General features: G+C 43.1%; 2 protein-coding genes across 2 annotated transcripts; one reads left to right on the plus strand and one right to left on the minus strand.

The window, feature by feature from the left end:
* Positions 1-984: 984 nt before the first annotated feature.
* Positions 985-2,870, minus strand: hexim1 (HEXIM P-TEFb complex subunit 1). Its single transcript, XM_070923261.1, has one exon. It carries the CDS (start codon positions 2,558-2,560, stop codon positions 1,457-1,459), a length of 1,104 nt encoding a protein of 367 aa, XP_070779362.1. The 5' UTR covers positions 2,561-2,870; the 3' UTR covers positions 985-1,456.
* Positions 2,871-6,910: 4,040 nt separating this feature from the next.
* Positions 6,911-24,210, plus strand: LOC139299714 (1-phosphatidylinositol 4,5-bisphosphate phosphodiesterase delta-3-A-like). Its single transcript, XM_070922571.1, has 15 exons — positions 6,911-7,001; positions 14,292-14,459; positions 18,391-18,619; positions 19,695-19,824; positions 20,379-20,604; positions 20,924-21,125; positions 21,253-21,397; positions 21,679-21,831; positions 21,922-22,074; positions 22,165-22,315; positions 22,465-22,581; positions 22,825-23,003; positions 23,405-23,540; positions 23,793-23,942; positions 24,029-24,210. The coding sequence occupies exons 1-15, from the start codon at positions 6,911-6,913 to the stop codon at positions 24,169-24,171; spliced, it is 2,373 nt and encodes a 790-aa protein (XP_070778672.1). The 3' UTR covers positions 24,172-24,210.
* Positions 24,211-24,238: the final 28 nt, after the last annotated feature.

The raw sequence follows: 24,238 nt of genomic DNA on the forward strand, positions 1-24,238 counted from the left end.
CCCTCCCCAAATACTGCATTAGGTCATGTCGGACAACATTCAGTTTCCTAGAGATGAACAAAAGGAAAGCTCAACAGTCGGTGTGTGTTGTCTGAAATGTGATCCACCTAATGTCTCGTTGTTGTGTTTTAAATCTTTTTGTACATACTCTCTTAATATGTAACATATTGTATTGTGTACATTTGGAATTGCTTTTGAGTATAACTAATATGAAAAATGACTGGACTTAAAGGGTTGTCCGCCTGAAACTATTTCCCTCATGGCTCGTGTGCTTTAAAGCAAAGTTATATGATGTAAATAAACAGAACTATGTTTAAAAAAAAAAAATGTTCACGTGTATTTGTTTTTGAGATTTTGCAAGACACACACACGAACTTGTACAGAGAGGATGAACTTAAAACAGGAGCTGAATGCTGCCCTCTAGAGGCTGCACATGAATAAGGTCTCTCCAGGCCAAATGGCACAGATTGCCTCTGCACATGAAGGAAACTTCATCTGAACTACTAAGGCTCTGTTTGAACTAACATGGACAGTTTAACATTTATGCATTCTGTAGAAGTTAGCTGTAATACTGGGAATATATGATCATTCTACCTAAATATAGAGATTTAGTGAACATTTGCGGCAGATTGGGTGGCTTTTAACATAACCTGCACTCCTTGTGAACAAAATCTACTTCAAAAGAGGGAAATAAACCCATTTTGCATTCCTTCTTGCGAAACATCCTTAACAGATTTAACTCAGAGTGGGTTAACCTTCATAAAGCGCATATCCATCATATCCCATCCCCCCCTTCTGTTCTGGCTACAGCCCGTGTATTCTTCCTATTCAGACTCCTCTGATGTCGTCTTTCTGGCCCATTTCAGGATCCTCACAAGAAAAGCTTTGTGATTATTTGTGTGGTGACAAACGCCACATACAGTAGTTTCACACTGCAGCATTCATGCGCCGCTTCCTGTGTCTGAGATCAGGCTTTACAACACATGACAGCAGAATTTCAAAATTTTATTTGAACTTATGTTAACACACAACTGTTAAAACGGTCACTCTGGAATTTACTTCTGCAAAAAAAATGAGCTGTAATCTGTTATTCTTTCTTTTTTGGAGAAAATGCAACATACGATGTTTGTTTTTAAATTCAAAATGGAACAGTAAATGTCAATATACCTACGAAGTTGACCGGGGAAACAAACAAAATATCCTGGTGTTTTCAAATACATTCTCTTTATAAAAAGAATCTTATTTTTGAAATATTTACATTTCTTCTTGAAAAAAAAATTGAACAGGACACCCTTACAGTCCAAATAGAAAAGAAACGTCAAGTATTGCATTGCAATGCAAGGACTTCAGATGACAAACTGATTACAGAAAACTGATGACAATTTTAAAAAAATGCAGCAGTCCCATGTTTTTTTTACCTTTTTCAAAGGGTTATTCCCTACTTGAATTGTGTCCTTTAATTGGTAGCGACCTGGCCCCTGTCCTTGCTCGGCTGGCTCTGCAGAAGGAGCTCCGTGTTTTGGGCCCTCAGTCTCTCCAGTTCCCTCTCCAGCTCTCCGAGCCGGACCAGGGAGCTCTCCACGGTCAGACCCCCGGGCTCCACGGCGCGCCTCAGCCGGTTGTTCTCCTCCTCCAGCCGGGACATGCACTTCTCCAGCTCCAGGTACTCCTGGACCAGCTCCTGCTTGGTCATATTCTGCAGGCTCTCGACGTGGTACATCTCGTAGGTCTCGGAAAAGTCTCTCTGGAGAAACTCCCCACCTGCGTTCCCAGGCCTCCCGATACCGTCGCTGCCTCCGCCGCTGCCGTCATCATCGTCCTCCTCCTCATTGTCGAAGAAGTCCTCCTCGCTGCCCGTGTCCTCCATGCGGCCACCGACCCCTGAGGGTCGCCTGACCCCGGTCTCAGTGTTGAGGTCTGGCTCCTCTCGGTCGTGCTCGTCCATCAGGAACTGGGTGGTGTTATAGGGGGCCACAGGGAGCCCTTTGGCGAACATCTCCTCTCTCAGCCGGGATGCCCTGGCTGTCTCCTTCTCCTCCAGTTCTTTCCTTTCCTCCCAGGAAAGTTTATAATAAGGCTTCCAGCTGCGCTTCTTCTTGGAGTTCCTGCGCCTGTGTCTCTTCTTGCCCAGACGCACATCAAAGCCAGTGTCGGAGTCGATGAGGGAACTCTCCTCTTGCACCTGGTTTAAGGTCTCCTCCAGCGGTCTGTCTTCACCGTTTTTCCCCTGTGAGATGTGATTACCGTCTCCCGCTGCAAGAACATCGGATTTCTGATGAGGCTGAGCTGCAATCGGGCACTTTGGGAGCTCGTTTCCGGCTGCGAAGGCAGGGCACACCCCCCTCTGTCCGCCTTTCATTTGCCATAACTTGTCTGTGTTGATATCCCCACAGTTCTCCGCCCGCTGCTGCCGCTTCTGGTCTCTCTGTCGCCCCCTGTCGCCGTTCTCTGGTCTACCACGGTTTCTGGCTGGGAGATGCTCCAACGCGTCTCCGCTGCTCCCACCTGATGGGCTGCCTGAAGTTTTCAGGTGATGGGTCTGCTCCGCTGGCTCTGTCATCCTGATAATCCGCTCTGATGGCTCCACTTTAGCGCATTTCAGATCATATTCACGCTCTCAAAGCTGAGCTTCGAAGTTCGTTAAAAGACGTTAAACTTAATTTGAACAAAAATATTCCAGAATGAGCCGAAGTCACTAAAGTAAGTTTGAGTTCTGACGTTTGAAAACAAACTCCCGCAAAATAAAAGTAAACTTCCGAACAGTAAACACTTGTTACTCCTCCAAGGGTTTGTCAGAGCAACTGTCGCTAACTACCATTAACTGTTTCGATGCTGTCAGAGCTGTCGTTCACTCGGAGACGACGTTCCGCCGTCACAACAGTGTCCAGTGTGCTATTCAAGAAGAGGGAGCTCGTGTTTATATAGTGGCTCCGCCTCTAGCCGTGCGCATGCTGCTGCTTGTAGCGTCAGTTGAATTGTGGGACATGTGGTTTCAATTTCAGTGAAACACTAGCGGAGGCCTCTGTACTAAACTACATAGTCCACAAGTCTACCATAACTGACGAGCATTTCAACCAATCAAGTGGAAGAATCTTGAGCACGATAAAGCCCACCCTTCTCTTTGTTGATTGGACAAGAAGATAACTTTGCTGTTGCTAAGCTTAAAGTATTTTCTGATTGGGCAATCCAGCAGGCAATCAAATGTACGTAATCCACACCAAGAAAGCAGTCCGGGGCATTTTTTTGGACGCTACTATCCACAAATATAGGGGGATTGGTTAAAAGTTACGAAATACAAGTTGATTTGAATACTTTCCAATGACATTATATTACAACTGAAACAAAGTAGGACATTTTACACGTAAGATCATATGGTTTATTTATATTTGCTGACCACACAGTCTAACGCCGAATTAATAATACCATGAAAATCCTCCTGTATTTTAAGCAAAATGAAGACAACCTCTTACGGAAACTAGTCCCTTTTGAATGTTCATATAAGAATATAACTAAACACGGCTCATTTTCTAAATTTAATTATCTTTCATCTTTAGAGGAATAAAAGGCGTCGTTTTGGTGCCAATTGGATGATGAAATGTTTCAGTATGAATGCTCTATGTGTCGTGCGGAGTGATACGCTGTGGGTCAGGGGTTCGGGCGAAGTCTGGAGGCAGCGTAAACAAACGACATTTATTGTCAAACTGCCGCTACGAGCACACCTCCAAGCCCCTCGTTGTTAAAGGGTGGGTCAGGCGATCTCACACTTGCTCAATAATCCTGCTACCAGTGGACGGAGTGGTGTAGAGCAGTTTTGAGTATTTCTGCGCAATCCATGTGCTGATATGCAGTGTTGGTTTTACACTGTTGTGTCGTGTTAACAGCTAAGGATAAGCTAGCTAGCTAACGTTAGCCAACTGTTAACGTTAGTTAGCAAATGGGCGCTACGTGGTGTCGCTTCCAAACTAAACACTGCATCAATCTATAAAGTGTGAAGCCATACGCACTACAATGAAAATAAACGTGAATTTTGAGCACCGCAACATGTCAAGAGACCGTGGGTTTTAGCCAGGACTAGTTACGTTGTAACGATGAATCGCCATACTGCACATGAAGCCAAGTTCGCTAATGCTAACTTAACTAACCTAATAAACCATGAGCGGTCGACCAGTTTCAAACAAAATATTTCCCGTGTTATTTATTTGTTGATACAGCTTTCGCGAACCCACAACAAAGTAAATAGATCACAATGCAACTAGCCTCAGAAATTGCTAACATTAGCCATTGCTAACTAGGCCAATGTGTTTGTACTGGGTCCGTGTAATTGCTGGAACGTAATGTTTCCCGTGAGAGTTTCCCCACAACAGAATTACGATTAATTAAAACATTATCATTACGAGATTATGTCGGAACGATATAGACCACATCCTGTAAAAATACGTAAACCGAGTGGAAATACAGCCCTTGTTCGTATTAACCCGTGATACGGAACCATCGATGAACTATTTTAGTTCCAGGAAGTAGACAACCCCTGATCTTGCAAGGCAGCACTGAAGCTTTCCTTTATTTTCCTGATGGTTAGCAAGCTCTAATTGGGTTTTACACGCTAAAATAACAATCTGCCTATACATTGTCAGTAACATTTCTTTTTAACTATTGTGGGTTTGTGTAAAATATAATGTTGAAGTGAATTGTTGTTTGATAAAACAAAAATATGGCATTCTTATTATGGATTATAAATATCCAAATATTGGTTTTGTATTTTTATGATGTATTACACATTGTTTACATACACAAACTATATTGAAGGAGTGTTTGAACACACTGTCCACTGTACTGTAATAGTCAATAAACTGACTTCATCTTTAACTGTGCATGTTTCTCTATACCATGTATACGCACACATACAGTTTCTTAACAGTTTCCACGAAACATTTTACTTCTACTAATGGAAGAAATGGGTTATTCAGTCTGTGACCTCTTATGGTGGGTGACTGGTCTTTCCTAACACTGCTTGTAACTTAGACTGGGGAAGCCAATGGCTACAAACAACACAGGCCTACTGTTTCTACTAATAGAAGCAGGCAGAGTTTCAGCTCTGGCAAATAAGCAAGCTGAGCTGGGAATCCTGTGAGGACGAGCTGATACGTTCCACTTAATAAGAAGCCTAATGACCAGGGAGATTGAGAAATCATAGCAATTGTTCCCATATTCTCAAATCAAGGAGCGGTGCAGCTACAGAACCAAAGCTGCTCCTGCATAGATCACAGCTTGTGAGGATTAGTAGGCATGACTTAATCTCTCACCCTGTCTAACATGGTTGTTGCTGCAATTGAGAGGAGATAAAAGATAGAAATTGTTACAGGCCTACGCATGGCCTTGAAGTGTAAATTTAACTAATGGCTGATATCTGAATCTTTTTAGATGTTTTATGAAAACAGCAGGTTCAGATTGGTGTTTTTGCAAAAGTGTGACAGAGAGAGAAAAACACTGGATACATCGGCTGCATTAAATGACGGAGTGAAAGAAACATATCACTTTAAATGCCTCCCACCCACCCCACCAAACCTGCTTGTTTGTATGTGTGTGTGCTCACAGTCCTATGTGAGTTCAGGCTGCAGATCAGGGAAGATCACTTTTTTTTTCTTTGCTCTTCCTGACAGGACCAGTTCCAGACTGCCCAGCTGAGCTCTGTCCCACTCTGCTGTCTGTTATAACTCCATTACAAAGACTTAATTAAGTTTCCAGCCGGTGCTCTGGTGCTGTGGTGCTTTCTCTTTCATACAGAACATCACCATTTAGATCCAAGCGTGCTCATACATCTGGCAGATGTAAGCAGATGAATTTGACTTGAATTGATTGTTGTTGAAGTGTTTGCAGTTTCCTTTCATGACCAGCAGGGGGCGCTGCACTCTAACTGATTGGTGAGAATTGGATAGGGAATATTTTTGTGCTATCAGATTTTTTAAAATAATAATTCTAATTTGCCCTTTTTTTTTTTTTTACCCACAAATTTCTCATCAGTTGTCCCAGAGCTTTGAGAGGACACGTGTTGTCCTCATGAACCTCACCTGGGTAATATGAAAGGATTTCAGGTGTTAGATGACAAAAAAAATGGCAAATATGACCATCAGGCAGTGGTCAGCAATACACACACAACCATCCATACACAGGTAAGCACACATTTATCATATTTTAACACGTTTCCAGTGTATTTAAAGCCCTCATGGTGGGAATTGGCGTTTTAGTTCAGTTTCTTCTCTGCGCATTAAAGTTAGTTCACAAAGTTTATATGTGTTTTTACCTTAATGGGGAGAACTATACATTAAGCAGCCATTATGAATTATTTTACTGCGTTAATATGTACTTCTGTACCCTCTTCTGGACTTTCTGAACGCCACTTAGGAAATAGGGAGAAAACAACGTTATATTTATAGCGTCCACCGAGTCAAAGATGTCCTATTACTACTCCAAAGTCCATAGAACTTCATTTAAAGCAAAATAACAGAGTATTTCCCAGATCAATGTGTGCTCAGTGAACTTTAAACAGTTTGAAACATGTTTTAGACACATCGGGACTTGACTTGACCATCCCTGGTTCATGTTGTTCAGCTGGTCTGTGTTTGTTGGGGCAGGAGGAGGAGGTGGAGGTGGGAGTGAGTAAAGTGTGCGCCTTGTTTGGAGTCGTATTACGCACAGGCATGGAGAGCAGCGCCGGGGAGGGACTCTGCACATGTGGAAAAGGAATAACTGTTGCGCTCGGCCGTCTCTCTCTCTCTGCTCGGGGCCTCTGTGGGACAGCTCAAACACCTGCACCCTCAGACTGACTATCTCCCAGAGTTAACGGGCGAGCCTCGAACAGCAAAGTCGTAGTTTGCAATTAGTTTCGCTGGAGTTTCCATAAGTTGTAAGCATGTTAGGCAGCGGGAAGTCAGCGGCCACCAGTCCCAGAGAGCAGAGGAGGAAAGGGGCCGAGAAGACGGTGGACCCCAGCAAGAGGCTCGGTAAGGAAAAGCTCCTCCGTCTGTTGCCACAAAGTTAACTGTCTCACCATCACACTGTTTCTGCTGTGGTGTTACCTCAGTATCCCCATGACTTTCTTTATACGAGTGCACATTGATTTCAGTCATTTCTACCATGTTTTATCGTGGCATTTCTATGGTTTGTGTTATCAATACCATTATTATAGTAGTTATTTAACTGGTGTGCTGATATTTGCATCCTCATATCCTTAACTAGCTCGCTCACTACTGACTTATCTGATGAATATGTGGTATGATTTAAAGCCTGAAACACATTTACTCTACTTACACATGTGCTTGTGGCCTAGTTGCCCGTCAGAAATCCAGTAATGCTTGTATTTATAATAGCTTGTATTTAAAGTTTGCTGGTAATCAGCAGATAGTGACAGCTCACTGACACATCAAACACAGCTGAAATGGACAGTGTGTGTGTGTGTGTGTGTGTGTGTGTGGGTGTGGGTGTGTGTGGGTGTGGGTGTAGTTGAGGTGATCATGTGTTTATGAATTGGCTCACTAGCCCACTTGTGTGATTCAGGCTCCTCACCATTCCCATCCCTGCCTACTCCCTCCCGCTGCTGGCCCTTCACACAGCCCCCCCCCCCCCCCCCCCCCAGTTCGCGGTCAAACCTCGCCCCAAAATAGACACCTGCTGAGCAGCGACGCAGCACCTGTCAGAATCTCTGAAAAGACATTAGATGTCTGGAAATCTGGACCACTGTTGTTTCCACCTGTTTATACTTGACATTAAGTATAGTATAATTATGTAAAATGTGCTTTGCAGCCAATCATGTTTCATGTTCTCTGGCAGGTCTACAATATCAAATTAGCAGTTTTGCATCAATTTTAAATGCATGTAATAATAATTTCACAATAAAATACTGTTTGCAGTACAAGTAGAAGTACAAGTAATCACTTTTTTAAAAAAAACTTTATTTTCGCTGATTCCTTTTTCTGTTCTTGTAACATATCATCAGTGTTTATTTTGGCATTCATATAACTGAACCTGCTGCAAACATTTCATTCCTGAACATGCAACTCCTGATTTTTCATGTTTTTTGCAGCAGTGTCTGTGTGTGTGTGTGTGTGTGTGTGTGTGTGTGTGTGTGTGTGTGTGTGTGTGCAAGGATCCAGTCCGTGGCATTGACACAGCAGACTCTGTTGAACCTCTGACACTATGCAGACACGTGTTAAAGCATCGCTGATGTTTGAGTTATGAGTTATCTCTGTGCCTGAAAATGTAATACGCAACTGTCAACTCTATATTTGAATGTGCCGCTAATTCTGAATAATGAAGCCAGTGAGGTCGCCCCCCCACCACCACCCTGACCCCTTACCGCCATGTGTCGACATAAATCAGTCCGATGGCCTTCAACCCACCACGTCTTAGCAGCTTTTTAATCCTTCCTTACATCAAATGGAAAACACAGTTTTGTCATTTGCAGAGTGGAGGGAAGTGAGTTCAGAGGTTTTGTGTCATGTGGTGTCACAGGACTACTTGTTTGCTCCTACAGATAAAGTGGTAAATGTGGTCTTTGAGCCTGTTAGTTTTCAGATAATCTATGTTTGAATCAGACAAGTGCACATATGGAGAAATACATTCGTTGCCACAGACGTCCCCGGTGGTGTTTGTGGATTTGATTTCAGAGAGCTTGTCTGCGGTGTTCTTAACTCTGGAGTTCTGCGGACGCAGCAATTAGTTTCTTGTGAGAAGAAACAGTTTGCCTGCGTACGCTGAGGATTTACACAAACTAAATCCATAACTTGACTTTATGGGTTTGGACTGAAGCTATGAGTTCACAGGTTGCACATGTGCTGTGCAGACAGTCAACATCAATTGTCTTGGTTAGCCCGCATGGGTTCACAAGACACCACAAACTCATAAAAAAACAGATCCAGGATGCAGTTTGTTCATAAGAGGTCTGACTGGGATTTAGACCTCTCTGAGTCCCCAAACAAACGCTATGTGGAATAACAAAGTGTGCATTCACTTTCTCTGAAAAACCTTTTCAAATCAAATGTGCCTAAATTGTCTATATATTACGTTTTAATGAAGATTGGACCCCAAACATTGAGAAAGTAAAGCCAAGGTCAAATCAGATTTACAGACTTTCATGACTGCAACTAAATTCATAAATCACTGACAAAACACGTCCTGTACATTCTGGAGAAATCAGAATAAATACGAATTAAATAGTCAATCTTGCCTTCTTTTCGAGGCTTTTGAGACAAAGTTAGCAAACTTAGACACATCAAAAATGTTTCATGCACGCCAGAATATTTAAATCACAGCTCACACAGCTCAGACAATCTGGTTTCCTCCTGAATATTCTGTATATATCTGCCAACTTCAGACGCCGGAGGAGGAATCCCAGCGACTAAAGACCTTTGGCTTCCACATAAGCGAGATGCAACTTGTAAATCGGGGCCGTAACTGTTTAATATACAAGCTAAAAGTGAAATAATGTCATTAACAATGTTAATTGTTTCACAACCCAGATGTTAAACTTGTGATAGCTGATCAATTACTATTACTTACTCAATTACGTAGATCCGAACAATTACTTCGTCACTGTGTGGTCACATCCAGCTTATTAATGAGTGAGTGATTGATGCACCATTCATTCTGAAAGACAAAGAGAATGTGAGAACTGAATGCTGCTTACTTTCAGCTGAATACAAAGAGGCTGCTTTGCTTTCATGTTCAAACATGCGCTGTCCAAAAACCATTGGCAGCAATCGTGCATTTCAAAATAACACTCAGTTCTAATCCTTTTTCTGGGGAATCTGTTCTCAGATCAGACGCTGTGAGTCACAACTCCAAAGTACAGTCATTTTTTTTGTCAGGTTTTCCTCAGATCGTCTTTAAACTCTGAGGTTGGGATGTCATCATTCTCATTAAAGGCTGGGCCTCACATTAAGGGACTGGACTGCCCTACTTGCTGCCTGAGCCGTCTCGTGGGGACAGCTGTGGGACAGAATTGAGAAAATTAAAATTTCCTGTCACCGGTTTCATTTCAACAACACCCTTAAGTGTCTATCTTTATGCAAGTGCAGAATCAGTGCTAGCTGGCTCTCGTGACAGTTGTTATGCCGAGAGAAACGTGAACCGTGTCCCAGGAGGAGCTGGTATGTGGGCCTGAGTGAAGAGGACTCATGCAGACACAATCTATTACTGACCAGCTGATATGGTGATTTTCTTTCTGATCCCCCCAACCCCCCGCTGCTCACAGTGTCGGTACACCCTCAGAGAAATATACCTTATGGGACTGATTTGAATGTTTATTGTTTTCTCGCTGCTGAAACAGCAGAAGCCTTTTTTAGTTTTTGCTTTTTGCCAGTTGTCCACACATGGAGCTGTTTGTTGGTATGGTAGCAGCATGCCTGGAGGGATGGCGAAGTCGTTCTATTGGTCCACTTGGTCCACTTGGCCTGTTAGTCCACTACTCTGGACCACAGTGAAACATCTCAATCATTAAATAGATTGCCATGAAATTTTGTCCAGACATTCATGATCCTCCGAGGATGAACCCTAAAGACTCTGATGGCTGCCTGACTTTTCCTCTAGCTCCACCAGCAGGTCAAACGTTTTACTTATCCCGTGATCCTGTTATCTCAACATCTACCTGATGGATTGGCATCAACATTCGTGGCTCCCAGATGATGATGATGATGATGAACCCTGGTGATTCTCTGACTTTTCCTCTAGCGCCACTATGAGGTTCACATTTGTGCTTTTAGGTAAAATGTCTTAACAACTGTTCAGTGGATTGTCATGAAAGTTGGTAAACACATTCATGTCCCCCACAGGATGAAGTGTCATCACTTTGGGATCCCTTAGCTTTAGATATAGTGTCATCATTAAAGTCATAATATTTTAATCTGTCCAATACTTTAGTTTATGACCAGATACCGACATTCCCATCAGCCTCAGTTGTACTTGTGTTTTTGTGATTTTTGGCGAAGGTTTGCATGCTAAGATGCTAATCTAAGATGGCAAACATATCTGCTTTACATCAGCATGTTAGCATTGCCAATGTGAGCATGTTAGCATGCTGATGTTAGCATTTAGCTCAAAGCATTGCTGTGCTAAAATATAGCCTCTATAGACTCTTAGTCTTGCTTTAAACTTTCTTTCCTCTGCAACATTTTCTACTTCTGCTGCTCTTCTACTTTTTCTTTTGTGCCGCGTTGAGATGCTTTCATTACAACACATCAGCATGGTTGCTAGCCGGTCGGCATGCGGGGCTTTGACCATCTGATGAAGTGGATGTCAACCAGATTTCCAGCAGGAGACGATGAAAAGAAAACACGATTCGAAGACTCATCCCTCCGTTTACACCCTCATGAATGGGCTTTCAGAAGCGTTTAGTGTATCAAAATGTGAATGTGCATTGAAAGACGTGGATTGGCCCACGCTCGCAGACTTGTGTTCTGTCGCGGTTAGATATTAAAACGATGCTGGTAGGAAAGCAAGAATTTGGTTGCGGCCGGAGAGGCAATAATAAAAGGTGAAGCAGTGGGTTGAGATAGAGGCAGTTAAGGCTGTTTGGGCAGCATAGCGTGGTCAGTGACCTGCAGTTAATCGGGTCCATGTGCTCTGCTTGTGGGAATGCCTTGCATGTGGTAACAGCTTGGAAAAACAGGCTTGTTATGGATGGAGGGCTAGAAGGGGGATTTCTTTGTGTTCGACCCTGATGGGGAAGAATCCACAGCTCCATTTGGTTTCTAGTCAGGGGGGGGGAGGGGGCTGAGAGCAGTTTCTGTTGTGCTATAGCTTTGGGGGCCCTCGGAGGAGCGAGTTGGCACCAACAGTATGAGGACTGTGATTTAAGAGAAAGATGCCAACTGTGTGTGGACAAATCTTCAGGGGTGAGCAGAAGAGACTAAGCCATGAAGAACAATTTGACAAGAGTAAGAGTTTGTTTAGACTTCTCCTTTGAACAGTCCTGAAAGAGAAAGCAGCTCTGTGAGAGGTCCCATTCATCCCTGCAATAGAAGCAATGACGCATAGCTGAACGTTTATTAACACTTGAACTGTAAAGCTGTAGCTGCACATGAAGTTGCTCATATTTTTTCACATTTTATTGTCAATTTTATATTTAAGCTTCTTGACAGTACTTGCTTTATGTTTTCTACTCACCATGTTTATTATCATGCACCAATATACCAAGGCAAGTTTCTTGTATGTGAAAACCTCCTTGCCAATTAACTTCATTCTGATTCATTACTTTGCAGACAAAACAATTTGCTATAACCAGGAGTAAATCTTGTGTAATTTTACTTTTGACTCATGCAAAATGTCCACTCCACAGTATTGGATTTCACACTGAGCCTCCTTTGGGTCTCCCATGTTTGAACTTCAGAGAAAATGACTGTGTAAACACTCTGCATACTTTCAACCTCAACCCTGCAGTCCAAAAGCATTCTTAGCTTTAAACCAGAACTGCAGATAACAGCTTTGTTCATTGTCAATTATTTTTAACCAATCAACAGTCCAAACTCCAACTATATTCAGTGTGCAATGATATAAAAAAGAAAAAACAGCAAATCCTCACCAAAAAGATCTAATGATTAATCACTAATCATGTGTGCTCTATTTTAGTCCTTATTTAATCAAAACCAGCTCATGTAAAAATGGCCTCATACTTTATCAAAATATTTGGCTTTGTGAACAGTCATAAAACCTTCTTCTTCTTGTTATTTTTTTACAAGATATAGCACATGCACCAAACAGTACGTAGTTACTCCATGATCCCACATGACTGTTCACTCTCAACTTAAACCTTTATTGTTTGTTTCACCATATAGATCCCTCAGGCTTCCTGCTTTCTCCTATAACATGCCCCGATCCTCTCAGTGCTCACAACAAATAATAATCTGCTCTGAGGCTCTGCATTTGTTTTCGCTTCTTCTATGATTACATTTCCATTGCTGGTAGTAGCTGGGGAGAACTAGTATGAACGGCACAGCCAGGCAAACACTTTCCATACTGCTGTCTGTTGGCCCGCTGCTGCCCCAAGAGAGACATAAATCTACAAATTATCATGACTGATTCACGTCTCAGCATTCGATTTCTCTCAGCTTTATTCTGAACTTAAAGTACGGTGTTCATTTTTCAGTCTAGGCTGATAGAAAACGCACAATAAGACACAATAAGTCCCCTTTCAAGACATCCGTGACAGCTTCACTCAGCACACTGAAAACCGTCTCTATGACCGGTATGAACTTCTGGTCCCAGGTCTGTATATAAAACACAAGCTTGGGTTTAGGGTGTAAGCAGGAAAGTGTTGACTATATTTGTGAGGTCGGCCGGAGAAATACAACAAGGTCAAGCCAGCAAGGTCTGTTTTCAGGGGGTTTATTGCGGTTGCTTGAGAGTTTGTCATTTTTAAAAGCAATATCCACTGCCAAGCTCTTAAAAAAGAAAAAAAAACATTATTAAGTTTGGTGAAGTGGCCGTACTATTGGAAGGTTTGCTCTGAAAGTTTCATGGTGTCTGACTGACCACCATGAAGTCTGCGTTTGTGGTTTTGAGGTGAAATGTCTCAACAACTATAAATTGTCATGAAATTTGATAACACATTCATGTCCCTTTACTTTTCAGCCACCGTGAAGCCAAAATTGTAATCTGTCCAATACTTTGGTTCATGATCAAATACCGACAATCCCATCAGCCTCAGCTGCACTTTGTGTTGTGTGCTAATTAGCAAAACTTAGCATGCTAACACGCTAAACTAAAATGGTGGACATGATAGCATTATACCTGCTAAACATCAGCATGTTAGCCTTGTCATGGTGAGCATGTTAGCATTTAGCTCAAAGCTCTGCTGTGGCTTATCACAGCTGGCTGTGGACTCTTGTTGGCCTTACAGACAGCAACAAACAGTCAACTACAACCATCATACTCAGAGGTACGTTTTTAGAAACTTTATTGTAATTTACAGTATTTTTTATCATATTCTTACATTTGTGTCTGATACTTTTATGGCCCTTCACTGTAGTTTCAGCTTTTTTGTAACTTTTTCTTGGCACATCTTTGTGAGAGATAGTCAAAGATGGTCGAGTTAACAGACAGTATGAACTTCTGATGAACCTCATTAGACTCATTACATTAAGCCTGTAAGTCATCACACTAAAACAGCACGAGACCAAGTCAAACTCAACTTGCTGATGACGTCGTGACTCAATTTCAAACTGAATCACTGCTTATTTTTACATTAAAACTTCCCGTTTTGTTTTGTGTGTGTGTGTGTGTGTGTGTGTGTGCTCCAGGGCTGCTGGACAATGAGGACATTCGCATGATGATGCAGGGCTCCAACATGGTGAAAGTTCGCTCTCAGAGGTGGCAGAAGAGCCGAAACCTGCGGCTGCTGGAGGACGGACTCACCGTGTGGTGCGAGTCCACCAAGAGCTCCCGCAAAGCCAAGGCCCAGCAGACTTGTAAGTACTGCTGAAACTTGGTTTCAACAATGTGTGTGTGTGTGTGTGTGTGTGTGTGTGGGCTGGCTCGAGCAGACTAATCATCAGGAGGGAGGATTTAAGGTGGAAAAGAGGCTGAGCACCAAGTGGAAAAGGGAGTTAGCTGAGGAGAGGGAGGAAAGGGAGCTCTGAAAGTGAGAGCGCTCATGAATAGGAACTGGTGCTCCACTCTGACAAGAAGGGAAACTTAAGCGATATCAGATTAGGAGCGAAGGGCTTTGCCTGGAGGGAAACTTATCTACAGGGGAGTAATGTTGAAACAGACCAGCAGGCCTTCCACCAGTCCAGCACAGACCTGGATGTGAGTCAGCGCGCTCATTCAGCCTGCTTATTGTTCAGAGTTGTTGAGCTGTTTTATCTTGGCTCTATCTCATGCCCTCTCCTCTACTTTGCCTCATTAAAGTGGCTGCTTGTTTCCTTGGTGAGTGAGGAGACTAATCATGGGCCCTGCAACCTGACTAAATAATAATCACGTGTAATTGATGCACCAATTCATGAAACATGTACCTTGACTTGTGAAGAGTCAGGTACGGTATGCTGGCTCACTTCTGCTCTGTGAAACTGTCGTGTGAACTGCAGATCAGAAGGGGAAGCTGCTGTGAGCTCACTGATGGTGGTTATCCTGCGTGACTGGGCTGCCTTAATTATGGGAATGCAATCTCTAATCTTGTCATCTCAAGTCAAAAAACAAGTATATACAAGTAATATAAATGCAATTTTATTCATTTATATAAATTTATATCATCTTGCAAATAATAAATCATGATTGGATTGACTATCATGCTTTTAATAATGTTAATATACAACAAAGCCACATAAACTGTTGCACTATAATTCACTAATGTCATCAATGAACTCAATAAATAATGTTTTATTTCTGTCTTTACCACAAAGAGCACTGTGTTTTTTACTTCATTATCTGATGGATGATCAGCCCTGAGTTGTGTCTGCAGTCTTCCTCACAAGCTGCATAAATCCCCAACAACCTCCACAAGGAAGGTAGGGCAGCTTGTATGCAGCCTGAGAGGCAAAATCCAGGGCAAAAGGAAGACTGCAATTCACTGGTTACTGCTTGTAAAACTTAAAAGCTGTGAGTGCACTGTAATCACTGATGGCGACTCAGATTATTAAACATTTTGATCAACTCAGATCTTCTCCCATCTGGATTTTGGCGGTTTAGTGTTTAGTCTTTTTATAAATGAATAAAACTTAAACTGTAAAATTGAAATTGTGGAAATTGCATGCTTGTTCAATCTTGAGGTTTTGACCTGAGGAGAACGGTTTAAAGCCTTCCGGCTTTTTTGAAGACACGAGGCACAAAGACATCAAAGGGTCAGTTCAAACAAATTGAATAAAGAAACCAAAACACTCCCACTTACCCCTGAAGGTCTAAAGTCATGCAAATAGTTTTGGTTTAATTTGCCATGCTCTGAAATCTCTACCACTGATACTTGTTCCATTGCTCTCATTCAATGGCTCTTACTGTCTTCCCAGAAATGGAAATAAAGCGATGAAAAGTGGGAGTCAGCAGTAACCTTTGAAAATGGAAAGAAAAAGGGGAAACGGTGCAAAGCAAAACAAGAAGTGAATTTAATGGTTTTTCATTAAAGCAGATAACAGGAAACAGAAAAATATTCGATAGAAACTACGAGCTGGCAGGTAGGGTTTCAGTACCTCGCCAGTGGTCGATACGGTAAAACACGAGTCCCACTCATGTGCATTCAGATCGCAGCCTGCCATCTTTCTCATTAGCACACAAAAGTATTGTTTATATATATATCTTTTTATATAGACTGTATATTTATCTTCTTTCACCTACTTATATGTACATAATAGCGTAATATTGCCCTTGTTTGTAGCTGTATTTCTTTTCTGTGTCAGCACATTGAGAGCAACATAAAAACAGAGTCACATTCCTTGTATGTGTAAACGTACTTGGTCATAAAGTTGATTCTGATTCTGAAATGACAGGAACACAAATGCCTGGAAGAGGCAATAAAACAGGAAGACTGATTGGGGTGATAGTCATAAAAACAATATCAATCCTGAGAAGACGGTGATTTATGAGGACAGCATTGGCTCTTTTAACCTCAGCAGAGGCATTTCACCTGCCTCGTATTTTCCATATTGACACAGAAAAGGTATTTGAACAACAGATATTTGACTCTGGAGAATGCCAAAGAGCAGGGTATTTATTTAACCTTACATTTTTTTGGAGATAAAAAAATGTACTGCGAGGGGGCTAAAGGTGTCAGCTGACATCTCCCCCCACCCTCCCTCTCTTTGTCCCTCTTTTATTTTCTTCCTTGTTGTTTGACCTTTAGCTCTCCCACCTCTCCTCTGTTGGTGCTGTCCATTCTGATGTTTAATGCTAACCCCCGCTGGCCTTACAGCGGGGTGGATGGGTAGGCAGGTTTGTGGGTCAGCGGGTGGTGAAGGCCGTCTTGATTGTGCTGCAGCTGTGCCAGAAATAGACACAGAGTGCTCGAGTTGCAGTGTGTAACGCTCCTTACAATGATGACAACAAGCAGCGCGAGGGGAGATACTGATAATGCCACTCAGGCAGGCTGCTGAGGACCATATCTGTGTGTGTTTAAGCGTGTGTTCGTGTGAGTCCAGGAAGAAGGCTTGGCTTGGTTCCTCTTTTCCAAGCTCCAGGCGCTTCTCCAGGTCCAGTGTGATCTGACGCCTGTATTTCAGCGCTGTCTTGTGCTCAAAAGCACTTGGCACAGAATACAACACTTAACACTTCTGCTGTTGCTTTCTAAACCACACACACACACACATGCGCACACATGTCACTTTTGCCATGTCTCTGGGATAACCACAGAGGAGGAATGTGGAGTCATTTTGAAGAGGTGGACGGCAGAGGCTTTATGACCTCCAGCAAGAGAATGAGGCTTTTGTCAGGGCAGACACTGCTTATTACCCCACTGAGTGATCACCACTCTGCAGGCATCCCAGTGCACAACTAGACGAGTTCCAGCGCTGAATAAAGTTGTTGTTTTGGGATCAGCTCGTCGCCAGCGCGTATTTGTGTTTGGCTGTCTTTTCTGGGCATCAAGCGTTGCCCGGACTCACAAGAGCTCCGCAAATACAAGATAAACAGATCACATACAGTTAAAGAAATGTCAGCCTGTTTGACTCCTCAGACAAAGTGGTAATGTCTGCCTGTCAGTCCACCACTTTGACTGAAATATCTCAACAATTATTGGATGGATTGCCACGAAATTTGGTTCGCTCACACACACGGTGCGCAGAGGATGATTCCTAAATACATCATCAGCAAAATTTCCAACGTCAAAATGTAGTGAAAAATGTCCATCACAACTTCCAAAAGTGATGTCCTTAAATATCTCCTTTCACCCGACCAACAGTCCAAAACCAATAAAACATTTGATTCACTGTCATATATGATAAAAACATCAAATCCTCACATTTGAGAAGCAGCAAATATTTGGCATTTGTGCTTGAAAAATTAGTGAAAGGATTTATCGATTTGATCTCTGCAGACTCTTTTGTTATTTTTCAAATTCTATTTATCAGCCCTCAAAGTGATGCTGTGCAGCCACCACATTGAGATACTGTGATACTGAAGGTCCTGCTTTCACATGCGTGTCAGTCTGTGTGCTGTTAAGAGTCATAAAGTAGCAGGTTAAAATTATCCCGTTGAGAAGAAGTACATATTATCTTTTACAATCACGAAGCTATGTCACTCTTGCTTGGTGGGATTTATGAATCCCTAAAAACACATGACGTTTGACCTTTAGCTGCTGTGCTCCATGTGTTGTGGTGATGTCCTGCCAAAGCTGTGTTTACTCAACAACACAAGAACTTTTTTTTTGGTCTGAACTCTTCTTCCCTCTTTTCTATTTCCCCTCTCCTCTCTCAGTCGCAGTGACGGAGGTGGAGTGTGTGCGCGAAGGCTGCCAGTCCGAGGCGTTGAGGCGTCTGTCTGGGTCGGTGCCGGAGAACCAGTGCTTCACAGTGATCTTCAGAGGAGCCAGGAAGAGCCTGGACCTGCTGTGCCCCTGCGAGGATGAAGCTCAGCGCTGGGTGCGAGGGCTCCGCACTTTAAAGGAGCACGTGGCCAACATGAGTCAGAATGAAAAACTGGACCAATATCCTGCCCATTTTCCAATATGCTAGAATAAATATAGTGTAGCTGAGGCAGCACTGTCACATGTGCCATCCCACGTCCACAGCATAGCTAAGGTGAGCAGTAATGACTAGATAAGAAAGCTCTGTCTAAATATAGTCCGACTATCACTGTTAATTACGATCCCTCACAGCCAGAGTGTAGCAGTCAGGTAGTGTATAACATTAAGATCATCTCTGCCTCTCTGTTTATTGCACCCTCTTTCTTCTGTTGATATATTTTTAGCTTTGTGAACATACAAATCATCAGGGCAGTTATCTAGTTTATTATGTTTCATACTGTAGACTTTTTGTAGCCTAGGTGATGTTTATCGTAATGGTGTGATGTGTATGTGTGGGCTATCTGCGTTACAGGCAGGTGACAACGAACTAAAATTAGTCTCTTCTTGAAAGTGACTCTTTTAGGCTGTAACATTACATTACATTCATTTGGAAGATTTTTTGTTTCCAAAGGGACTTACAATAATTGCATTCTACCTGCATAGAAACAAGATTTCATCAAAAAATAAGTAAGTGCATCCCTCGCTGTTCAGTGGTGTTTAAAAATGCATTTATTTATAAGAGATCTTGGTGCTAACAGATCACAATGTTAAACAATGTTGGCATTGACAAAAGATAGATTATACCACTTATTCACTACACACTGCCAGATTATTCTAACTTCTTGATTTGGCCAACTCAGACTGCTGAAGCCTCGTATTAGAAATGCATTTTGTCCTGATGATTACAGCAACTAGTAACTCTTTCAATGTTCTTATGGGGAAGTGAGTGTTGTATTAACATTGTGAACTTCCTTCAAACAAAACCCTCTCAAGTGGGCAGGGAAACATTGGGTGGGACCACATCCCCCTCCAGGGCAAACAATAGGTGCCAAGTGGTTTATAATAACAAATAAAATCTCTGCAATATGACAGAATGGAGCTCAGTAAAGACTCTCTGATGTCTCTCTGTGTAAGATTTAAGTGTATCTCTGCCGTAACTGTTCTAAGACTATAGTCTCTATGTTCTAGTCTGGTTTTATTCCTTAACCCTTCACACTTGGATCCGAGGCTACCTGAGGCGAGCGGATCAGAACCAGGACGGCAAGATGAGCTACGATGAGGTCAAACGGCTGCTCCAGATGATCAACATTGACCTGAGTGAGCAGTACGCCCGCTCTTTATTCAAGGTCAGGGTCATCATGTGTACATTGTGTACGCTCGGCTTGTGGTCAGTAGATGTAATTTATATGAGCTGAATGCTATAAACATAAACAGTAAGAGGAGAGGGAGGAGCTGCACGGAGATGTAGAGTTGGTGGTATTTTTGCTAGTTAGGATTGTATCAGTTTACTGTGACACCCTGGAGTCTGTGTTCAATTACCAAGCCAGCGGCAAGCCAACCACCAGCCCCCCTCCTCCTCTTCATCCCTCCCTCTTGTCTTCTCCACAACAAATCATGAGCCTGTTATTTCTTTATGGGGGAATACTGCCTGCTATGTCCCTCAGCTCTCTATTACAGCTCATTGTTGGTTTTTACGCTCCTTCCCGATGCAATTTGCAACACTGACCCTCCTCAGAGAAGTTTGCACAGATGGGTTGTATTATTATGGGGATGCTTTCCCCACAGGGAATTTGAAGCACTCCCAAAATAAAAGCATACTGTGTTTGATATGTGTCTGTCTCTCTCAGTGTGTGTTCGCATGTTTGACTTTTTTAACTCATCCCTATCCCCTGTACCTCAGAGGTGTGACCGATCCGGCGATGGTCGTCTGGATCATATAGAGATTGAGGAGTTCTGCAGGGAGCTGCTGCGACGGCCCGAGCTGGATGCCGTGTTCAGACACTATTCGAGTAATGGTTGTGTGCTCGCCACGGCTGAGCTGCGCGACTTCCTGGGAGACCAAGGAGAAGATGCCTCACTGAATCACGCTCAGAGCCTCATACTTACCTATGAGCTCAATGACTGGGGTAGGTCCTAAAAGCAGCCATTAAAGGCTTTAAAGGAAGAACACATAACATTTTCATATAAACAGTAAATGCCCCTTTTGTCAAATGGAGAAGAATCATGAAGTCAGTGAACTGAGTCAGTAATGCGCTAATGTAAAGATTGCTGTGAGAGGAGGAGGCTGTGATTCAGTGTGAGCCGTCTCTTGTCCTGGCCTGCCTTCCATGTAATTCAGTCCTATTATATGTCCTTTAAAGCCTTTCATTAAACTCTCACCAGTGCTGCTGATAAACCCACTAAAAGATAGCCGACTCGTTGGAAACACGTTGTCATTTATTTCAGCTCAGAAGAACCAGTTCATGACCCAGAATGGTTTCACCATGTACATGCTGTCCCGGGAGAACGATGTGGTTAACCCTGACCATGCCAGAGTCTACCAGGACATGAGCCGCCCTTTGGCCCACTACTTCATCTCCTCGTCACACAACACCTACCTTACCAAGGACCAAGTTACCAGCGCCAGCAGCACTGAGCCGTACATCAGGTATTCAAGCATCTCGTCAAACATCATCAGACTCCACATATTTTAACATCATCAAACCTCTTTAGATGTTCTTAGTGCGTACGATCGTCCTGCGGTGTAAGATTAAGTATGTGTCTTTCACTGACAGGGCTCTGAATCAGGGTTGTCGCTGTGTGGAGCTGGACTGCTGGGATGGAGATAAAGGTGAACCTGTCATCTATCACGGCCACACTCTCACCTCCAAAGTGCCTTTCAAGGAGGTCATTGAAACCATCGCTCAGTACGCCTTCAAGGTAAGAGGAGCTTGATCTGATGGTGTAAATGCTCAGCTACGACAGTATTGCTTGCTGCTCGTCGTCACTGCTGATGAAATACGCGAGCAGTCAGTCAGTAAACAAATCCAGATTCCTGACTTTCACAGCCTGCTGCACTTCTTGTGGTTGCATACTTGGCTCAGAGACAACCCTGCAAGCCATACTAGAGAATTACAGTGTTAGGTCCTGCTTTGCTATTATGTGATCTAATTGCATTTTAATGGATTGGCATACGAGTTTTCCTGCGTTTCTCCCTGCAGGCGTCCCCATATCCTCTAATCCTGTCCTTGGAGAATCACTGTTCTGTGGAGCAGCAGGCTGTCATGGCCAAACACCTCCGCACCATCCTGGGAAGCAAACTGCTCACTAAGCCCCTCACTGCCCAGCCGCTGAAGGATCTGCCTTCTCCAGAGGTGCAATACACACAGCTAGATCCTGTTTCAAAGCCCTCTGGCTGTCTGGTTTTCTAATGAAGTAATTTGTTCCAATGACCTTCGTTGCAGGAGCTGAAGGGGCGTATTCTGGTAAAAGGGAAGAAGCAGATTCCTCACTTGGGCCAGCTGGGCAAGAATGGCAGCTGTGCCAGCTTTTCTTCAAGCTCTGAGGATGAACTAGCAAGCAGCAATAAGAACACACCCAAGAAGGATCCTGCAAAGGTCAGCTCAGAAAGACTGAGAGGCTGTTAAAGTGAACTTTTTAGATAATCAGCCAATTTTCTTTTATGTTTGCCTTTCTGTCCTTCCCAGGTCTGTTCTAAACTGAGCCCAGAGCTGTCAGACCTGGTGGTGTACTGCAGAAGTGTCCCCTTCCGTGGGTTGGAAAATGCATCTGAAAAACCTCCAAATGAAATGTCCTCCTTCTCTGAAAGTGATGCCCTCAGGCTCATCAAAGACTCGGGTACAACAGTGGAAATAATTGCATCTTGACATTATAGAGAAAAAGTCAAAAATACTGTATGACATTGCTCGACTGCAGCTGATTCTACAGAAAATATAATCAGCCTCCAGTGTATCATGGCATGTGGTTTTCTATCTTTTCATTTGCAGGAAAGCTTTTTGTGAGACACAACAGCAGGCAGCTGAGCCGGATCTACCCCTCCGGCCAGCGCCTCCAATCATCCAACTATGATCCTCAGGAAATGTGGAACGGTGGCTGCCAGATGGGTTAGTATCCAGACTAGAAGCGAGGATGCTGTTCTGATGGCAGCAAATTAAGGCAATTCATTTGAAAAACATTATGTGGTCAGTAAGTGCCAAAGACTCTCATTTTTGCAAATTGCTGCTGCATCACAACACATGGATGTCGCTTTTACTGATTCATCAACTGTAATTCAGCATTCACTGATGCTGAAATGTGTGTGCGATCAGGCTTGCCGTGTTACTGACTCCACTCTCTGTGCTGTGCAGTGGCTCTGAACTTCCAGACACCCGGGGAGCAGATGGACCTGAACCAGGGTCGCTTCCTCCCCAACGGTCGCTGTGGATACGTCCTCAAACCGAGCTTCCTGTGCAGCCCCTCGTCCAACTTTAACCCAGAGAACACGGGTGGAGGCCCCGGTCACGTCCCCACCCAGCTGACTCTACGAGTGAGTGGTGACCTATTGAGGAACAGTGTTGCGGCAAATTACGATTGGTTGGCTCAAATCCATCTTAAATGGTTTGATTTGAGAGCATGTTATTGTCTTACACAGTCGTATATGTTTGCACTTTATTTAGATTACTATTGTTGTTACTGTCTACTCATTGTCTACATATTATATCCCTCCTCTGTTGCTCTTCCTGAGATGTTTTCCTTTTTTCACATTAAAGGTTTTATTTTGGAAGTTTTCCTTGTCTGAAATGAGGCGTCATATGCTGTGCAGAGTATGAGGCCCTTCATATTTGTGATTCTGGGCTATACAAATAAAATTGATTTGACTTGGCTTGAATATAATTTTATAGATTTCCCGTCAGAATTTGATGTGAAAAGTGACATTTTGCTTTTCAGATTATATCTGCACAGCAGCTGCCAAAAATCAACACGGAGAAGGCCAGCTCCATTGTGGACCCACAAGTGTGGGTGGAAATTCATGGGGTGGCTATTGATAATGCAAGACAAAAAACCCACCGCATTGACAATAATGGTAATTCTGAAAGTCAATAATTCACTATAATGCATTAACAATAAATATTTTAAGCAGAGAGCTGTCACTGTATTTTTATGCAAATGATTAATGTAATGCAGTTTTAATTATTGTCTTACCTTGTAATGATGTAAACACAAGAGATCTTTGACATGTTTTTGTTGGAGCCTTTCCAGTGCACCGCCATGATTAGTTTGTTTGACAGGTACAAGACTGGATGATGTATTTACAGCTCTTGTGCGCCCTCTACAGGTTTTAACCCACAATGGAACTGCACTCTGAGCTTCCAGCTGCAGGTCCCTGAACTGGCCCTGGTGCGGTTTGTAGTGGAAGACCACGATCACACTGCCAAAAATGACTTTGTGGGGCAGTTCGCTGTACCTTTCACAAGCCTACGAACAGGTGCTCATAAAGATCCCCTGCACATATTATAAAGCATCAACGTGGCACGTTGTGTGTAATGTGCGTAATATACTCTTTCTTCTCAGGTTATCGACATGTTCACTTATTGAAGGCGGATGGTTCCAGTCTGTCCCCCGCCACTCTCTTCATCCATGTCAAAGTGACCCGCAAAGGAGCTCCCATCAAAACTGTGTCCGAGCGTATGGCCATCGCCAAAGGGAAGGCATGATGTGCATCTGAACGAGATGGAAAGCTGCATTTTCTGATGACAAAGGGCTTTGGAAAGGGAGCTCTGA

This window comes from Enoplosus armatus, chromosome 17, assembly GCF_043641665.1.
Source record: "Enoplosus armatus isolate fEnoArm2 chromosome 17, fEnoArm2.hap1, whole genome shotgun sequence".
NCBI lineage: Eukaryota > Metazoa > Chordata > Actinopteri > Centrarchiformes > Enoplosidae > Enoplosus > Enoplosus armatus.

Excerpts from the sequence above, each read along its gene's own strand:
- hexim1 (XM_070923261.1), bottom strand. The coding sequence starts at position 2,560 with ATGACAGAGCCAGCGGAGCAGACCCATCACCTGAAAACTTCAGGCAGC.
- LOC139299714 (XM_070922571.1), top strand. The coding sequence starts at position 6,911 with ATGTTAGGCAGCGGGAAGTCAGCGGCCACCAGTCCCAGAGAGCAGAGG. Across the intron at positions 23,004-23,404 it reads CCACCCAGCTGACTCTACGA|ATTATATCTGCACAGCAGCT; the intron begins GTGAGTGGTGAC and ends TTTGCTTTTCAG. Across the intron at positions 23,541-23,792 it reads CCACCGCATTGACAATAATG|GTTTTAACCCACAATGGAAC; the intron begins GTAATTCTGAAA and ends CGCCCTCTACAG.